The 19,514-nt window shown below is 38.2% G+C and overlaps 1 protein-coding gene across 1 annotated transcript in view; it reads left to right on the forward strand.

The window, feature by feature from the left end:
- The first annotated feature begins 9,678 nt into the window (after window positions 1-9,678).
- The window catches only part of UTRN (utrophin), a 541,342-nt gene continuing 531,506 nt past the window's right edge, over window positions 9,679-19,514 (forward strand). The window contains exons 1-2 of the mRNA XM_075203650.1: window positions 9,679-10,157; window positions 12,589-12,800. Coding sequence (XP_075059751.1) covers window positions 12,719-12,800 — 82 coding nt within the window. The 5' untranslated portion in view covers window positions 9,679-10,157; window positions 12,589-12,718. The remainder of the gene's footprint in view (window positions 10,158-12,588; window positions 12,801-19,514) is intronic.

Here is a 19,514-nt window from a genome sequence, read left to right on the forward strand (position 1 = left end):
TGGTTAGAATAGTTTACTGGTCTTTAGGTACAAGTTGGGAAGGGGTAAAGGGGAGGAAGCCTGCACAATGTCTAGAAGCTATCCATAACAGCATGGATTGTGATCATCACATGGGAACATTTCTGTAGACCCACTTGTTTCCTGGCTCAGACGTGGGCAGCATGGAGACTGCTCCTATACACTATGTGAATGTCCCTTCATCATCATCATCACCATTTATTTATATAGCACCACTAATTCCACATCACTGTACAGAGAACTCATTCATATCAGTCCCTGCCCCATTGGAGCTTACAGCCTAAATTCCCTAACATACACACACAGACTAGGGTCAATTTTGATAGCAGCCAATTATTCTACCAGTATGTTTTTGGAGTGTCAGAGGAAACCAGAGCACCCAGAGGAAACCCACGCAAACATGGGGAGAACATACATACTCCACACAGATAAGGCCATAGTCGGGAAATAAACTCATAACCCCAGTGCTAAGAGGCAGAAGTGCTAGCCACTGTCCCTTGGAGTGTGTTGCTGTTTGGTGGTAAGAATCTTAACCCTGCCTTGTTGTCCCATGTGCAGTGCTTTGCTCTGCTAGATTAGAACTTTATACACTATTGAAGATTCCGTGTAAATACCATTCTAATTTTCTCTATTTTATATTCCTTATGCATATTATATCAGCTCCTTATGGACACCAAATAGGAAAATGTGTCTCTATTTTGTCTAATATAAAACTGCAGATGCATACTGTACAAGTCAATTGTATGAATGTGTGTGCACACATGTTGTTACCATTTCATTTTATATGACTTTTAATAAATTAGGCTATTATTGGATTTTGTTATTTAAACTATTTTCTCTCATAAAAATGTGTTGCTTGTTTTTTGTTTTTTTGGATATAGCCGGCGTCTTTTTATATTGTATACAAAAGGGGAAGGGTCACTGGTCTTTTGTTTCTTAAAGTCTGCAACCCACAGCCCTCCTCAGTTGTCCCCCCCCAAGTCTCCTCTCTCCCCCAGGTGTAAAGGGGAGTGGTAATTGGCCTTTTGTTCCTCAATTCTGCCACCCACCCCATGTATCTCTGCCCTTTCCCCCAGCACCTCTCTCTCACTCCCCCCTCCAACCACCAACAACTCTCCCCTTCCGTTCCGGAGTAATTTACCTTCTTAGCTTCTATTCTTCTGTATGCTTCTTCTTGTCTGCTTCTCTGTTTATTCTTTATTCCTTTCTGCTTTCGCTTGCCTTTGTCTTCTTTGTGGCTCCTTTCTGTTCCTCTCGGTCCATTGACAGCGTCGTGACGTAAGCGACGCTGCAGGGAGCAGAGAGCAAATGGCAGAGAGCCAGCGGCCAGACGCCATTTCTATTTCTCCTGCGGAACGGTCCTGCCCTGTGGCATGCAGCGCTTCTATAAGTTGCTTGGGGAGCTGGAGGTGTTTGGGCAAATAGCAGACAGCAATTGCGCCCTCGTTACGGCCCTGCGCATACCTCCACCCAGCCCGTGCATGGACAGGTCAGGCAAACAACTGACTGAAGTTAATTCTGTCTGCTTTTGTCAAAGCACGGGGCATCGGTCAGGCATAGCCAAGGACTTAACTACCATAGGTGCATAGCTCCTTTGGGATCCACAGCTGAGGGGGCCCTCCTTTGCTGACAAAGCTCCATGTGTATATGTTAGTTTTTCACCATTGGGCAATAGATGGGGGCCCTTACAAAATGTTGCTGTGTAGCCCATAAATGTCTACTTACTCCCCAGTGCATAGCTCTCAATGAACAGCACATGTCACACAGTCACACTATGAGGAGGGCTGCCACGGTGCAGGGGCCCCTGTTTTGTGTGTGCAACAGAACTAATACCTCAGTTCCACAGCTATAATCTGAAATGACACAATTACCTGTGACTTCATGCTTTATTATTATTAATATTATTATTATTATTTTTTTTTATTTATTTTTTTATAAGGTGCCACAGATTCTGTAGTGCCGGATACAGAAACAAGTAACAAAAGATGAGGTAATACGTATAAGTAGCACAGTTGAGTGTGAGTAATGCTATGGGGACTCACTCAGAATGCAGCAAAAGACGTGACGGGATGTACGAGGGAAAGTAGACAGATGTGGGACAATAGGTAAAGAGGACCCTGCCCATGAGATCTTACATTCTAGAGGGAGGAGGTGGTGAGATACAGTAGTATCAACTGGAAGAAAATGGAGATTGCAGGCGAGAAAGGGAAGGTGATGGATAGAATGGATAAGAGGTGGTAGGATAGGCGAGCTTGAAAAGGTGAGTTTTAAGTGAGCGTTTCAAGGACTGAAGGTTGAAACCAGCACTCCATATAGAAAAAGGGCTTGTTTTATAGCATTTAAAATCCACAGCAAAACAGCTCCATTTCCCAATGGCTGTTTAAGTGCTCATGAGATATATATATATCAGTAAGGGAAAATTTACACATGTATATTTCTCCTTTATTTGATCCATAGCATTCTGCACTTAGCACATATGGATCAGACACAGAATCTTTAGTACGCCTAAAAATCATTGTTTCCTATATGATAAATTTAGGAAACATGACATAGTGTAAAATAGAGCATATTCCATTTTTCTCTGTGTAAGTTCCATCGCCCATTTCCTCATATGCTCGTCGGTACAGGCGAAGTGTTTTACATAGGAATATGTGTACTGAATAGTCTTAAATGTTTCATCCTCAAGCTCTCCATACAGAATGCAACGAATCACACACAGAACAAATACATGCATGTGAATAAGCCTTTACTCTTAGCATTATCGCTCCAGATGAGGGTGTTCCCAATGGTGATATCACAAATAAACAAAAGAATGTGGCCACACACAGACGGGACTCATTATCTGTTGTTAATGACAAAATATCATTGCCCAAACAAGATAGGGTGCACTCCTATATGTTGTAAACTGTAAATAGAAGAATAAAGAAAAGAAACAAAAGAGGCACTCCAGTCCCTTAAAGATAGATATCGGATCTAAAACTTCACTTTTATTTAATCATAATTAAAAGAAAAAACAGCGAAATAATCCAATAAAAATGTAGATGATGCGTATGTTGTGTATTAAAATCCAGAAAACATCAGACAGCAGTGTGAAAATATACCCCAAATATAATATTGTATTATTGGAGAGTGATCCTTAATAATGGCCAAATCCTCTATTAAATCTTAAGATCTACTCTCATAACATGTGGACATAACCTGACTCCAATTATCTCTGAATGGGGGATATTAAAGTGTGTTTTAGTCGGTATACGTCACTCACTTTGAGACACAATTTTGGTGATTCTTTGCGCATGTGTCAAAGATATTACTACTAGTATTTTGACCCAATATGGCCTCTTGAATACAAATTGGGGTTGGTAGAAATGCACTATCATATAAGATTCAAATTTACTATTTGCAGAAAGTCATACACTCTATATCATCAATATTAGTAAATAGATTACTGTGTTTCAAATAGTATTGATGGCTCCTATTAAAGCGATTGTGCTACATTATCACACTGCATAAAAGAGCCAGAGAACATGCACTCTGCACTCTTATTATTTCATTGATCACAATATGCATCAGATAATCCCTAGTGCTAATGCTATTAGAGAAAGTATCATCCTGTGTTAATGTAGTAGTAGTATACGATACTATGTATCTCTCTTTTGTCAATTACACAGGTCTGCAAAAAAAAAATTTTGGACAGCTGTTTTGGTTTAGTTGACTGATACTTACATTTTTTGGTGGGCTGAATCAAAAAATCACAGCCGTTTTGTCCTGGGACGTCAGGTTTTCGAATAAACGGGTGGTCGTCATTTAAAAAAATCTCTTAACGCAAATATTTTATTTACATGAAAAATATTAACTCATTTGCACAGGTGATGACAAAATTAACACCACACTCAAGTAGATTGCTTGTGAAATCGTCTTTTTTTAAACTCTAAACTTCTTTTTGAGCTTTTCCTCTTGTAGGTGGCTTCCAGAAGATCCCTGTACAACATCCAGCAGTAGTCAGCCATCATCGTAACGCTCCATTTCCCTTGATACCTTCTTTCCATTTCTTTTATATCTTGATGGAAACGTTCTCCCTGCTCTTCACTCACTGCTCCCAAATTTTCAGGAAAATAGTCAAGGTGTGAGTTGAGAAAATGGACTTTTAAGCTCATGGAGCAACCAAGCTTGTAGAACGCTTTCAACATTGTTTCCACCATATCCTTGTAATTTGGGTCCTTTTGGTTTCCCAAAAAGTTTTTTATGACCACAGTAAAGGCAACCCACGCTTCTTTTTAAGTTGGAGTCATTGAACTGATGAAGTCTTTGTCGGATATGAGTTTTCTAATATCCGGGCCAACAAAAACCCCCTCTTTCAGTTTTGCCTCCGTTAAACCTGGAAACTTGGATCCCAAGTACTTGAAGCATTCGCTATCTTTGGGAAGTGCCTTAAGAAATTGCTTCATTAATCCTAATTTTATATGGAGTTGTGGTAATAAAACCTTCTCAGGGGGTACCATTGTATCTCTGAGAACATTCTTTTCGCCAACAACTAGACTTCTTGATGGCCAATTTTTTGCTTCCAGTAATTTTGTCGGTCTCTACTGTCCGATAAACATAGAAAACAAGGGTATTTGGTGTACCCAGCCTGTTGTCCAAACAGCATACACAATACTTTTAAATCCCCACATACCAACCAGTTTTGGTTTTGATAACCCACTTTCTTGAGTACCAACTCCAAGTTCTCATAAGTCTCCTTCAAGTACACCGAATGAGCAACAGGAATGGACGCATAATGGCCACCATTGTGAAGTAAAACTGCTTTTAAGCTTCTTTTGGAAGAGTCAATTAAAAGCCTCCATTCAGAAGAATCATACTGAATGTGGAAGTGAGCCATCAACCCCTCTAGCAAGCACACTCAACAATGCAGTGATCACCATCAGGACCAATAAACATGTATTTTCATGGTTTTGGGAGCACTGGCAGTGAAAATAAATTTGTTTTTCCATGTTCAGTTTTTTTCCCCCAAGTATGATGAATTTGAAATTTTGCGATTTCCAGCTACCTGTGTGACCAAGGCACATTTCGATTGTGAAAAAACCTGACGTCCCAGGAAAAAACGGTGGTCATTTTCGAATTCAGCGCACCAAAAAACATAAGAATCAGATAAAATTATGAAAACATTTTTTTGGTTGCAGACCTGTGTTATATATAGAGACACAGCGCTCATTGAATAATCCCTTTCTTGCATTACTCATGAATCTGAGATCATATCGTTTTTCCTGAACCACTCATACTCTCTTAACATCCCCCTTAGAGAAACTGCATTCACATATACAGTTATAACTTATGTGCGCATTGTATCAGCGCCATGCGTGCATTATATCAGCGCTTGTATATTATTAATCATATATTTGTAAACTTTCTCCGGCGAGAGATACCAGAGTCAGTCGCCGCTGTCGGGTGTCTGTGACGTCACCAATGACGTCACATTCCTCTGACGTACGTTTCGCTCGTAGCTTTTTCAAGGTGGTAACCTGACAGACCTTCAATAAAGGAACCATATCATCAGAGGAAATTATTTTTCTGAGACTACTGGGGAGAGCATCCATTTTTGGATACATATTGATGACAACACATTTCGCAGATGGTAATGGGTGCCTAGATTTAAGTCACACCATTATCTTAAAGTCTCATCCCTCCACATATCAATTCCTAAGTACCATATCTCTAATATTTTAAGAGGGTTCCAAATCATTCTTAATTATTTTTGTTAGATCCATATTATGGAAACAATATATATCAGTAAGCATTTAATTAGATAAATTCCTTATATTACAAATATCTATTTATCATATATCCATAGAACAATGTTATTGGGATTTCCAAGCACAGACAATGCCCATATATAATATTAACTTGGTTATATGAGTATTGTATTTTTATAAAAAGCTTGCATAGCTATTGTATTAATTAAGTCCTTGTGGGGTGTTAGGAACTCTCAAGCCAGTACAGTGAGACTCGGGGACTACTCTGAAGGCCCGGTGTTCGCTGGAGCCCCTAGTGGTGGGGACAGACTTGGCTGCGGGCTGACTGAGGGTCGAGTAACGTATACTGACTTAAAGGAGCACCCAAGAGTGGAGTGATTGGCGGGCTGTAGTGAAGAGGGGATCCAAGGTCAAAGGTCACTAGCACAGGTACAAAATCCGGGTACAAGCGAAAGGTCAGACACACAGGCAAAAGAAGCAAAATCCGGAATCCAGGCAAAAAGGTCAGGGTCAGAAGCGAAGGTTCAATGGTCCAGGAACAAGCAAAGGTCAAAACACGGATAGTCAATCCAAGGTAATAATAACCTACAGAGAGAACAAGCAGGCAGCAGAACTGAGGACAGAACGCTATAACCGGCAGTGAGGCTGCAGACCTCACTGCCTTAAATACTAGTACCAGCCAATCAGAGCTTAGCTCTGATATCACATGGGCAGGCTCAAACCTACAACATTAATCAGCCCACAGGCTTGTGGGCGCTTCTGCGCATGCGCCCAGCTGTCCCCGGCTGCCGGAACGCAGCGCCACTGTAGTTAGTGACCGACCGTTGCCCTGGCAACGGTCAGGTGAACACTGGAAGTGACGTCCCGGTCGCCATAGCGACGACCGGGACGCCTACAGGCACCAGGTGAGAGTCGCGGCAGTGCCCGCGGCCGCCGCGACTGCTAACATGGGGAAATGAACCAAGTAAAAAGATCCACCTACTTTCACGTTTTTATAAGCACTTATCAATGTCCCGTCCCCCCTCTGATTCTCAGATCGATTTTTTTCTATACCATAGCTCTTTAACCCCTCCGTATTACAATTGTATCTGAGGAGGTAGTGCTTACCCAGTGGGGTTAGCTGTTTCATACGCTCTTTATCTCGTCAAGCGTTTCTGATAGATCCAATGTGTTCTAAAATTCTTAACAGTAAGATCCTTTAATAATGTCTTGAGACCTCCTTTCTCTAAAATGACTTTGGAACAATTTTGTCCTTAAGATTCGCTGCACGTCTCCAACTAAAGAGCACTCTTTCCCCTAGAATAGTTTTAAGTTCCTCATCGGATAATAAAATGGACCAATTTTTCTGAAAGATAGTCTGGATCTCTTTCCATTCATCACAAAAATCCCCTATGAATCTAATAGGGTTATGATTCGTTGATAATTTTGAAGTATGGATAAGGGCCTCTCTCTCCTCTCTATGCTTTCTTCTCACATCATTCGCAGCTTTCTTTATAATTCTTTTACTGTATCCCCTATCTCTCAGTCTACAGGCTAATTATTTGGCCCGAATTTCATAATCTATAGGATTAGAACAATTTCGCTTTATCCTAAGGAACTCTCCTTTAGGGATGTTACTAACGACCGGGGGGTAGTGGAAGCTGCTATGATGAAGGACACTGTTAGTTGCTGTATTTTTCCTGAAAAGATCCGTCTCTAGATAGCCATCAGATATTTTGCGAATAGTAATATCAAGGAAATCTATTTCTTTTTGGCTCATATTGAATGTAAGTTTAAGGTTATTGGAATTATCATTTAGAGCAGAAATACATTCGTGAAATAGATCCTTATTACCTTTCCAAAATATTAAAATATCATCTATATATCTGACCCATATCAGAACTTGGTCAGTATACATACATAGGTCTTCATTAAAAACAGTGTCTTGTTCCCACTTGCTCTCCCCAGTAGTCTCAGGAAAATAATTTCCTCTGATGATATGGTTCCTTTATTGTATATTAAGGTCTCCAACATGGATAGAAATGAAAAGTGATTGTACTCAGTATTTCTGTTTTGTTTACTTACCTGATCAAATATATATTTGAAATGAATAAAGTAGTAATCATAAGATACAATATTAGGCCAAGCATGGACGAAAACTACATATTTTGCTCTTTATTATTAAATTTCAGTATGCTTGACCTCTGATTTGTTGGTATATCTGTCAATCAATTTCCTGCAAGGCGATTGGACGATTTATGTTTATTAACCTCCCAGGAAGGTCTCTCGGGTTACCACCTTGAAAAAGCTACGAGCGAAACGTACGTCGGGGGAATGTGACATCATTAGTAAGGTCACAGACACCCGACAGTGGCGACTGACTCTGGTATCTTTTACCAGAGAAAGTTTGCAAATATATGATTAATAATATACAAGCGCTGATATAATGCTCGCATGGCGCTGATACAATGCGCACATGAGTTATAACTGTATATGTGAATGCAGTTTGTCTTAGGGGGATGTTAAAAGAGTATGAGTGGTTCAGGAGAAACGATATGATCTCAGATTCATGAGTAATGCAAGAAAGGGATTATTCAATGTGCGCTGTGTCTCTATATATAATTGACAAAAGAGAGATACAAAGTATCATATACTACTACTACAATAACACAGGATGATACTTTCTGTAATAGCATTAGCACTAGTGATTATCTGAGGAATGGCAACTATGCATATTAAGAGAATATAAGGCTAAGATCTTTGTGATCAATGAAATAATAAGAGTGCAGAGTGCATGTTCTCTGGCTCTTTTATGCAGTGTGATAATGTAGCACAATCGCTTTAATAGAAGCCATCAATACTATTTGAAACACAGTAATCTATTTACTAATATTGATGATATAGAGTATATGACTTTCTGCAAATAGTAAATTTGAATCTTATATGATAGTGCATTTCTACCAACCCCAATTTGTATTCGAGAGGCCATATTGGGTCAAAATACTAGTAGTAATATCTTTGACACATGCGCAAAGAATCACCAAAATTGTGTCTCAAATTGAGTGACGTTTACCGAATAAAACGCACTTTAATATCCCCCATTCAGAGATAATTGGAGTCAGGTTATGTCCACATATTATGAGAGTAGATCTTAAGATTTAATAGAGGATTTGGCAATTATTAAGGATCACTCTCCAATAATACAATATTATATTGGAGATATATTTTTCACACCGCTGTCGGATGTTTTCTGGATTTTAATACACAACATACACAGTCTCTACATTATTAATGGATTATTTTGCTGTTTTTTCTTTTAATTATGATTAAATAAAAGTGAAGTTTTAGATCCAATATCTATCTTTAAGGGACTGGAGTGCCTCTTTTGTTTCTTTTCTTTATTCTCCTGTTCCCAATGGTGACATGATTAACAATTATAATACAAATATTATCAGAAATTATATTAGTTATGTTATTTGTGTGTTATATAGAAATTATGTTTTCACAAGCTTAAGATGCATACCTATTTCTAGGTTATATGTTTATCATATGGTAATTAAATCACACAATAATCCATTATCATGTATAAGCTACTATTAAACACTATTATTTTTATTATTTATTGATTGTTATTGTATTTTGTAACTTTCTGCTATGGAGCACACAACAAAAGCAGTTACCAGCACATACAAATAAATATGTTGCTTTTCTTTTTTTTTTTTCTTCCATAAATGTTAAATCTGAAACATGCATAAAATGATCCAATAGATGGCGCATGTCAGCTGTAAATTATACTGTAACTCCACTTGTAAACTGAGAAAAGGACTTCTGTATTCAGAGTGGGCGGGGACGTGATAATGTTATGCCACGTTCTCTCAGCTTCACCACAGCCGACCGCACAGAAAAAGGAGAGTAAAAGAGGAGTGTACCTTGGGTACAAAGTTACCAGGGAGAGCCCAGGGCCACTACCACGGGATTGCAAACCTATGCAACTTGTGTCGGAAGAACAGATCAAGCAAAAGCGGTGACCAGGGGGTCCTAGAAGGTACCGGATCGTGTGGATCATTGGCCAAGTTAGATATAGTGAACAACGCGAAGTAAAAGTTAACTCTTTGCAATAGCTGGACAGCTGCAAGTTTTCCCCATTAGCCAAGTAAGGGAGGAGTAGCTGTAAAGTGTAGAAATTTTACAGGAATTACTGTTGCAAGCTGTTTGACGGGATCCAGGATGTTGTGAGCGTATCCCGCCCTCCAGATCTTTTGGGTGGTGGGATTTAAATACCTTTCAAAGTGTCTTTTGGGAGTTTTAAGCGAGCCCAGGAAGTTGGTGACTTTTTATGGTGACCATAAAGAGATTGTGTCCTGCACGTTGTGGCAGCAGAAATATAAAGGGCTGTAGGAAAACGCTTCCCAGGTAAGATTACAATCCTGAATCATTCATGTTTTCACGAAACTGGAGAAACTGACGGATCATGTAGTACTCTCCCTGTTCGTGCAACGTTTATGACATAATATGAGAGGTTATTATTTTATTCATTTATTTTGCCCCAAAGATCAGCCTTCTCCATCCCATATTATAATACTTTTAATGCATGTTATTATAGCTATTTGCATAAACAATGTCTTCTGGGTATCATTGCACATTTTATGATTATATGTATTATAGGGCTTGTATCTAATAGTCTATTTCGTTCCCCAAGCGTATAAACAGATTATAGGTTGTCATAATTGTGTATTTTTATATTGAATATTGTGCAGTGAATTAATATGTTGACACATTATAAATAATTGATAGTAGGAATGATGTTTTTATAATTAACAGAAGGTACCGTCCAACATTGCTCAATTTATAAAGAATAGTAAAGTGCTCTGTTTGCAATTTATGTTGTCTTTTACAACAGGTTTTGCACTGTGTGACATCATTTCATATATGGCAACAAACAGAAAATATTTAGTTGTTGTATCAATGTAAAAGAGATACATTTATTAAGAAGTTATAAATTAGGCTTTCTGTAACATGCATGGTGAGTTGCCAAATGTCACAATGTAATGCCACAGTATTAATGGAGTCATCCATGCAACCATCAATTACTAGGCACACAGTCCTAACTGAAGTGTAGAAAGTAGAGTAGAAAAAGAAAAATTTAAATGGCATTATTCCTAGGGGTATATTTACTAAACTGCAGGTTTGAAAAAGTTTAGATGTTGCCTATAGCAACCAATCAGATTCTAGGGGGCATATTCAATTGTCGCTGTTTTCCGCGGCGTTAAAACCATTACCGTTATTACTGAAATCCAGCGAGAAAACTACCTTAATAACGGTATTTACGCGTACTATTACCGTAATAACGGTAATAGTGCGCACCACTAGATTTTCGGCGTTTCCGCAGACAATTGAATATGTTCCTTGCTGTCATTTTGTAGAATGTACTACATAAATGATAAATAGAATCTAGGCAACATCTCCACTTTTTCAAACCCGCAGGTTAATAAATATACCCCCAAGTGATGGACGTGGTTGGTGTCAGTCGCAATAGGAAATAATTTTTTGTGGAGGTGATATTTAAAGTCATTGTTAACGCTGTAAATAAACTATTTGCAAGGCCAATATAAGTTTGTTGATCATTGTCTATTGGTGATATTTTCTGAATATTTAAGAATATAGTGCAGAGAGACAACATAATATCTAAAACCCTTATGGAGTCTCCTCACTGTGTAGCTATGCAGTATTTGTTGTAAAAAGAAAAAATGTGGTCCTTTGCATTACATTTTTTCCATAGCTCATTCCCTGTTGACAAGTGGTAATTATACAGTAAATTTATTGCTTTCTATAAACTCAATTACTTTAAGCTTGTATGGCTCTGTCAAAGGGTCCCAGCTGTCAGCAAATTTGTTTTACAGGTGTGTTACAATGAAATCCCTTCATAGGATGGGATGTGTGTACAGAATGAACCTCTCCCTTTCTCCGAGCACTTCCAGGCCATGTAATCTGAAACGTTCTTAGCTTCAACTCCCAAAATAAAGCTAGGAGTGAATAGCAATGTATTCCTCAAAGACAATCTGCAGGAATGTCTAAATTTAGCTAACTTCATTTTGGAGTGGATATTAAATTTTAAGTATAAGGCCTCATACACACAGATGTTACTTTTTAAGCATTTAACACATGTTCCTAAAGCTAGTTAAATACACTTAGAAGCTGATAGTTCTAAAATTATCTAAGTAAAAGACCTATACACACCCACAAGTGACAAGCATTTAATTGTTTTCCTTAGGTCATTTTATGACTTTGCCTATGGTGACAGCATGGTAGAAGAGGGATCTTTGGATTCAACCCCCCGCCCCCTACCTGCCCGACAGGCTTCATGCTCCTCCCCATCACAAATTGTCTAAGGCTATAAGAACCTGTAAGTAAAGTGATCTTGATCACTTTACTATAGATTATTCAGGTTTAATAAAGCGCCATGTTAATTCATTTCTTATCATTGCGATAAGAAAGGATAATTAACGTGAGCAATATGTAATGAGTCATATATAGACCCCTAAATGAGATTATTACGATAAGACAAATTTTACGTTGTGCTGTACACTATATTTTATATACTTCCATGTAGACTATGTTTTTTTGCTAATGTGGTTTATAATAAGATTTAGTAGCTGAATAAATCAACTGTACCATCTATAAGTGAGGGGCAGGTTCCTTAGTCCCTTAGTATGTGTAGTCAGTTGAACACTTATTTCAGCAATATAGGTACCATTGTTTTAATACGGTTTTTCAGCATATTTTAGTTATTGTTATTGCGAGAATATGGCTGAATATTAAGTATGTACCTTAACTTTTTTTTCAGGTTTTTACAAGCAACTCACCATTCAGCTCAGAGTTAAATGGCCACGGATTTTTTATTTTTTTTGTAAAGTGTGCTAAAGTTTAGTCTTGAAGGAATTATCTTTAATCGGTCTTTGAGGATAATCTGAAAAATGGCCAATGTTGGGGCTCAGCTCGACAGATCTGATGGCGAACAAAACAATGAGTTTAGTGATATTATCAAATCCCGATCTGGTAAGTTGTAAATGCAATCCTGTTATTATATCTGCTTTGAACTTTTTATTGATTAATGAGATGAAATGTAAGCATTCCAGCTGTTGCAGAGCTGCTTCCTCTATTGGCTGCTTCTTAGGACATGTATTATAATCACAGTTGGAGTCTTGAAAGTCACTAGTCTTTTTATACCTGAAATCTTAAGAAGTACATGTACAAATTCACAAAAAGCACAGTTAGAGTTAGTTTTAGAGCTTGCTTCCACATATCTGCTCTTAAAGTGCCTGAAGACTGCATAAAAAATAGGATGATTTATCCTGGGCTGGTTAGCTTTGATAGGTTGGCTTATAATGGGATTGTTCCACTGTTGGTTTCTAAAATTTGAACACTGTTAAAACGTAAAAGCTTATAATGCAGTACATCCTATTTCTCATGCCTTAAAGAATGCTACTGGTTCAATAGATTATATTGGTAAAAAAGTAATGCGTCAAGAGCGCGTGGAAAATGCTTTACTAACCGTTGTGGTGTTAAAGTGATTTATATGTTTATGAAGGTGTTTTCATTAAAGAGTTGTATTATTGCCGCTGTATATTTTATGTAATACCACTTTCACACTGCCGTCCAGGCAATATCCCAGTTTTATGAATCGGGATATTGCCGGGTGACAGTGCAGGACACCCAGGCAAATACCCGGGTAGACCGTGTCCACACTGAACACAGGTCTGCTCGTGTCTCCCTGGTACAAGAGAGCTTTGATTTCTTTTAACTTTACAATACCTTTCGGTGAGACCCAAGTTTGAAAAACCTGGGTCTAACCGTTAACACTGGAGACTACCCAGGTCGGACCCAGGAATAACCCTCCAAAAGACACAGGTCTAATTCCCGGGTCACGCGACCAGGGAATTAGACCTGGACCCGTTCACACTGAGCCTCGACCCCGGTCGTCTGGGTTTGCCTCTGCAAATGAATTTGTACAGTGCTTTTATGTTTAATTTGTTCCTTGTATATCTGGCAGAATTGGACTTTTATAGGCTACTAAGCTTAAAATGAAGGTTAGGTACATGAAATCTGAAAAGTGAGAAATGAGTAAACACTCTAGTACCCCCTTCCCACACCAATGCTAAAATTAAATCAACAGCACCCACGCCACCCTCCCTGCAACCAGCCCCTTCATCAGCTTAATAGTGTTCACATTTATTAAATAGGCCTACCCACCCTAAAACAGCCCCAACATTAAATCAATAACATTCACGTTTAATAAATAGCCCTCGTCCCTCAACATCCCCACATTCTGTTACTTACTTTAAATGATTACCCACTACGCTCAATCCACCATTAAATTATTAACCCATGCCCCCCACCTGCCGACCCACCCACATTACATTAAGAACAATACAGACTTAACTTCTTATATCCAGACACCATGTTGTAGGAAGCAGACTCATATGAAAAAGGACACGGTCATCCCCACCATCTACTGCATGGATGCACAGGTGCTTCCTGAATATGAATGCTCAATGTGTCAAATTAGTGTGGAAATCCAACGCGCCACCAAGCCTGCCCAGTACGATATAAAGGTCCCGGGAACCCTGTGAGGGCCCCACGGAGACTCAGGGGCTTGCATCATTGTACAAGAAAACAAAAGGGCCGGGGTGGGTAAAGCAGGCATCAGCAGGGAGTTGCACTAACCATCAAGGTACCCCAAGTAGGTCTATTTGGGCTCGGCACCTGGTCTTCTCGTGCCTCATACTAGCCACCTGATGGTGTCCATGCTGGTCCGAGCTTTTGTGGTGTAGATATTATTTTATTATTATTATTATATTTGACTTATAAGGCACCACAAAGGGTCCGTAGCGCCGTACATTACATATACAGAAAACAGAACCAAGACACAACATGATACAAAAATATATACAAACACAGGTGACAGGGTAAAGCAATTCAGATTATATCTGGGACAGATAGTGAAAGGGATGTTAGAAATCAGTAAGAAGAAGGCCAAAGCTTAAGAAAACAGGGCTAGCAAAGCAGGCCAAGAGGTACAGAGGGTGAAGGAACAGTAGAAGGAGCACACAAGGAAAGAGGGCCCTGCTCATGGGAGCTAACAACCTAAAGGGAAGGGGGAGACACAAATAGGGTGGTACTAACTGGGGGAGAGAGCCAGGACAAGGAAGTTAGGAGGAGGACTGATAGACTTGAATAAAGAAATGAGAAAAGGGCACGCTTGAAGCCTTTGAGAGTAGATGCTAACTTGATGGAAGGTGGAATATCGTTCCACAGCATGGGAGCATAAAAAGAATATTCATGAACACAATCTCTTAACACCATGAAAAATCAACTTTTAAGGCATCCATTCATAAAAAAAAAACTTGTTTTCAAATGAAAGATCATGTGCTCACAAATACAACATATATTTCTGTTTAACAAATATATTTAGCCTTGGATTAATACATGTATGAAAATTTGTTTTACACACCAACAAGCAGGAACAAAGGGCTACAGAGTTACTTTGCAGCAAACACTGAAGTCTCATTTTCTTTTCCAACCAACATTAGTAATCCGGTTAAACTACTGCTACAATTAAAGGTACTTGTTTCTGAATTTGTCTGTTTTCTGTTCAGAGAGGGATGGAGTAAAGTGGACTGACAGCAGCAATATTTTTATCTATTATTTATAGGCTAAGTGCACATAGGTGTTTTAAATTTACCTGTGCTACTAGTCACGTTTTTTTAGTACATTGATGAACTTGAGCTCATTAATCCCTGTAAGAAACCATGTTGCCCACACTCACAGGCACCTTCCTATAACTGTGGATGAACTTGTTAGTGAAAGAAAATAAATTCCTTTTTTTTTCACATCCTTGTCAGTTTCGGCTATAAAAAATGCCTGTATGTATGGGCGGCGCTGTTTCTCTTGATCAATGAGAAATGATCCCTAGTTCACCTGCCCCTCACCCTCTGCATCTCCCTCTGTTTGTCGATGGAACATAGTATGTGTAGATTAAAACATAATTCTACTTATTTGATATGATGGCGCTAACACTTGTTTCATTTTATAACTTGTACTATGAAGTGATAGAATCCGATTGATTGATATAGATTGTCCTTTAAAACAGCATGAAGGATCTGTTTATTTTTCATTTTGGTTATTGCACTGAAGTTTATAAACATTGATGTTTGCTGGCCCTTCCACAATGGCCTTCATCAGCCTTGATGTCCAGTTTTTTCAGCTATGGATGAAAATATATCCCTTGTCAGTTACCTGTGGGAATTATCTCCATTGCTTGTCAGGCCAGTCCTACTAGACCCAATCTCTCTTTTCAGCTATTAAAACTTATGCACTATAAAAAAAATAATTGTTAAATTAAGAGAGGTGGCCTTTAATTATACACTTAAATATAATGTGGAGATTTAATTTTTCTTTTATAGCACTAATTATAAAGTTATGTTGTTATAGAATAGAACATTTATATGAATGCAATTTGCTGGCGTGAAATAGTTGCATGGCTTTCAGTTCTTGAATGTTTATAGAACCTATTGATGAGCTGCTGATTTTTTGGGAAATATTTAAAATACAAGTGCTATGCGCTTATATTCTATATTCCACTTAGAATTTAAGCACATAGAAACTTTTACAGAATTATGTAATTTTTTAAATAATACAAGGAAATGAACTGCAAATAGATAGAACGCATTGTAGTTGCCACTCAAGTTGCAATCTGATAGTTTGGCTATGAGCCATGTGGCCACATACTAATGTTGTTGACTTTTGTTAAAAAAATAATGAACTGTTGCTGCCCTATTAATAGCTTTGCCTCATGTTCTCATATTTACCAGCCATGTTGGCACAATACTTGCATGGTGGCAATACTACCACACACATGGTTGGCACTCAGATCTGATTGTGGTCATGCAGTGGAAATTTGACCTTAAATGTTTCTCTCACATTCTGTGTGAGGTCATCAGCCAACTCAATATTTAATCTTTTGCGGATCAAATCTGATCCAGTCAAATCAAATTATAAATTAGCAGAGGGGGTATACATTATACAATTGTTGGGCATTTTATTCAACATGCTTTCCACATTTGCAGATTTGGTATGACAATTTGATTGATTCTGACCAAATTGCACAGTGTCTGATGTGCAATTTTTGGACAAGTTAATGACTACCAATAGGCCAATGAGCAACTGCATGTGTATGCGGTCAATGACTGACCAAAATACATGGGGCTCATATGATCCAGCCATTTGGTTCCCACCCCTTGTGTGCAATTGCTTAAAGAAGTTGTCACTATAATTATTATTGTTAACAATCTCATAGCCTGCATTGGGAATATGATTACAAGTATAGTGATTGTATGTTAGGTAATTTAGACTGTAAGCTTCAATGAGGCAGGGACTGATGTGAATGAGTTCTCTGTACAGCATCTAACATTGCAATGTTCCTATTAAATTGAATACTGTCAATTCTACTTAATCCCTGACAATACAGAATGTAGAAAATATATACTATATATACTAATGTACAAATAGCCCCTGAGCCGTTTTTTTGGAGCAGAGATAAACCATATATAAGAATTGTTTAATACATACAACACAGCTCTGCCCTAAAAAAAAACAGAGCAGAGCTGATCTATGTGATGTTACCATGCAGAGCAGGGGAGAGAGCAACACACACACCACATGATGATAATATATCTCATTACCATGGGAAATGTAGCTCAGCCCTGATACCTCCTTCTGGCACTCCCCCGGCAGATGGACACGCAAAGCACCAGAAAGGAGGCAATAATGGGATGGGCTGGAAGTGCATCACTCTTTTGTTCCATTTTTGCTTTGGTCCATACACACCTATAACACTGTAATATTATGTATAGGTACTACCTTCATTTAACCAAATATTTAGCTTCAAAGGTGCACCAGAGAGTAGGATGATTTTTTTTTCCATTGAATTCACCCTTAATAGCTTGTGACAGTCACATATATAATAACTCTTGGGAACCCTTTAGAAACACAGTATAAATAGATTAGTTGTTTTTACTGGACAGCTGCTTGTAACTTGTACTTACTCAGTTGCCTAAACTAAGAAACCTGTAATTTTAAAGACGTGAGTAGTGATATTGAAACCACTATAAAGGCACGGACTATTTGTAGCATGTCTGGTCTCCAAAGAGACGTCTGTCAGAGACATTTGTTTCCATGTGTAAATTATATTAATATATATATTAAATACAATCTCTTGTTTTGTCCCCTCTTACACAGCACTGTTATCATCTTATAGCTAAAGTTTCAACCACTTTTCTTTTATGGTAATAGAAAAGGGATTACATGGTGACATTTTCCTATTTTCTGCCACTCACTTACAGTAGAGGACTGAAATAAGAGGTAATTTGGTTCATTTTGAACCTTTATTTCCTGAAGTTAATTTGAGATAAGGGAGGATAGCTGTAGAAGGCATTAGACTAGACACTGTCGCCATGGCTGAGACAGAATGGTCTTTGTGATATATTAGGAAACCTGCTGGATTAGAGGAATTCAGAGTGGTAAATTCCTAAGATATACTGTATCTATGGCTTGTTAGCCCTAACAGAAATTAAATGATACCAAGTTTGTAATTCACTCTTATTCCAAAAGCACAGTATGACAGTTTATAGGAAACAGTTTATTGACCATTGAAACAAGGCACTTTCACTTACAGAAGTGTATCGATATGTGGCATTGCTTTTATGGATGTGCTAATCTTTACAACACTATTTTTGTGCTGTTGTAATGTGCTGTTTTAGTGTTCGACTAAATCTTACTATATACTAATAGTTCAGCTGTTGTCCACGTACATTTTCTCTCTTGGTTTCAATGACTTCTCACTTTTTACTATGCTGTAAACAGTCATTTATATGTCATTATCCCATTATAACCAAGTGACATGTAACTGCTGTGCAAAGCTCTCATAAAGATACAGTGGATCTGCACATATCAATTCCAAATCAATACCACTGAAAGAAAAAAGTTCCCTAGACGTTTTACTTTTGTAACATGGTTTTTATGACACTACCATATATTTATACCATATATATACCAAAATGTAAAAAAAAATAATTCATGACTGCCCCTTTAATAATCAGTATTGAAACCAGCTCTTCAAGTGCAGTAAATGTGTGCCTATTAAATAACGATAATAATAAATATTTGCATTGTAGGCTAGTTTTAATTTTTATAACAGTTGTGTACAATTTCAAAGACATAGGCATGATGCTGAGTAGGACATACGCCTGTTTGTGTGGCACACAACCTACAAATTGTACAGCACAAGCCCAGAAATGTGTACATGCATAGTTACGCATATTTACACTTGCACCTCCTTACGACTGGAGATTCTGGACGGTGAAGTGGCGTTCTAAAATAAGCTGCCTAAACCTGGCGTATATGCCCTAGGTGCAGATGCCTACAACTCAGCATATGGACATAACTATTTTATTATTAGAAGAAGATTTTCTGCACCTAACTTAGCATCAGGCCCATAGTATTTGTCTTCACATATAGTTAAACTTTGTGTATTTAAAACATTAAACAATAGTTTGTACATTTGACAACAAAAAGGGCATTCCACGTATATATTGTCATCCATTCTTATCTAGCTCCCCCTATGACATTTGTTATTCACACCTCCCAGCAACTAAATGTGTGGCCCCTCTACTTGGACCCAGAGAAGACATGCCAGGAACAGTTGCTTAGCAA

The sequence above is a fragment of the Mixophyes fleayi genome, chromosome 3 (genome assembly GCF_038048845.1).
Source record: "Mixophyes fleayi isolate aMixFle1 chromosome 3, aMixFle1.hap1, whole genome shotgun sequence".
In the NCBI taxonomy this organism is placed as follows: Eukaryota; Metazoa; Chordata; class Amphibia; order Anura; family Limnodynastidae; genus Mixophyes; species Mixophyes fleayi.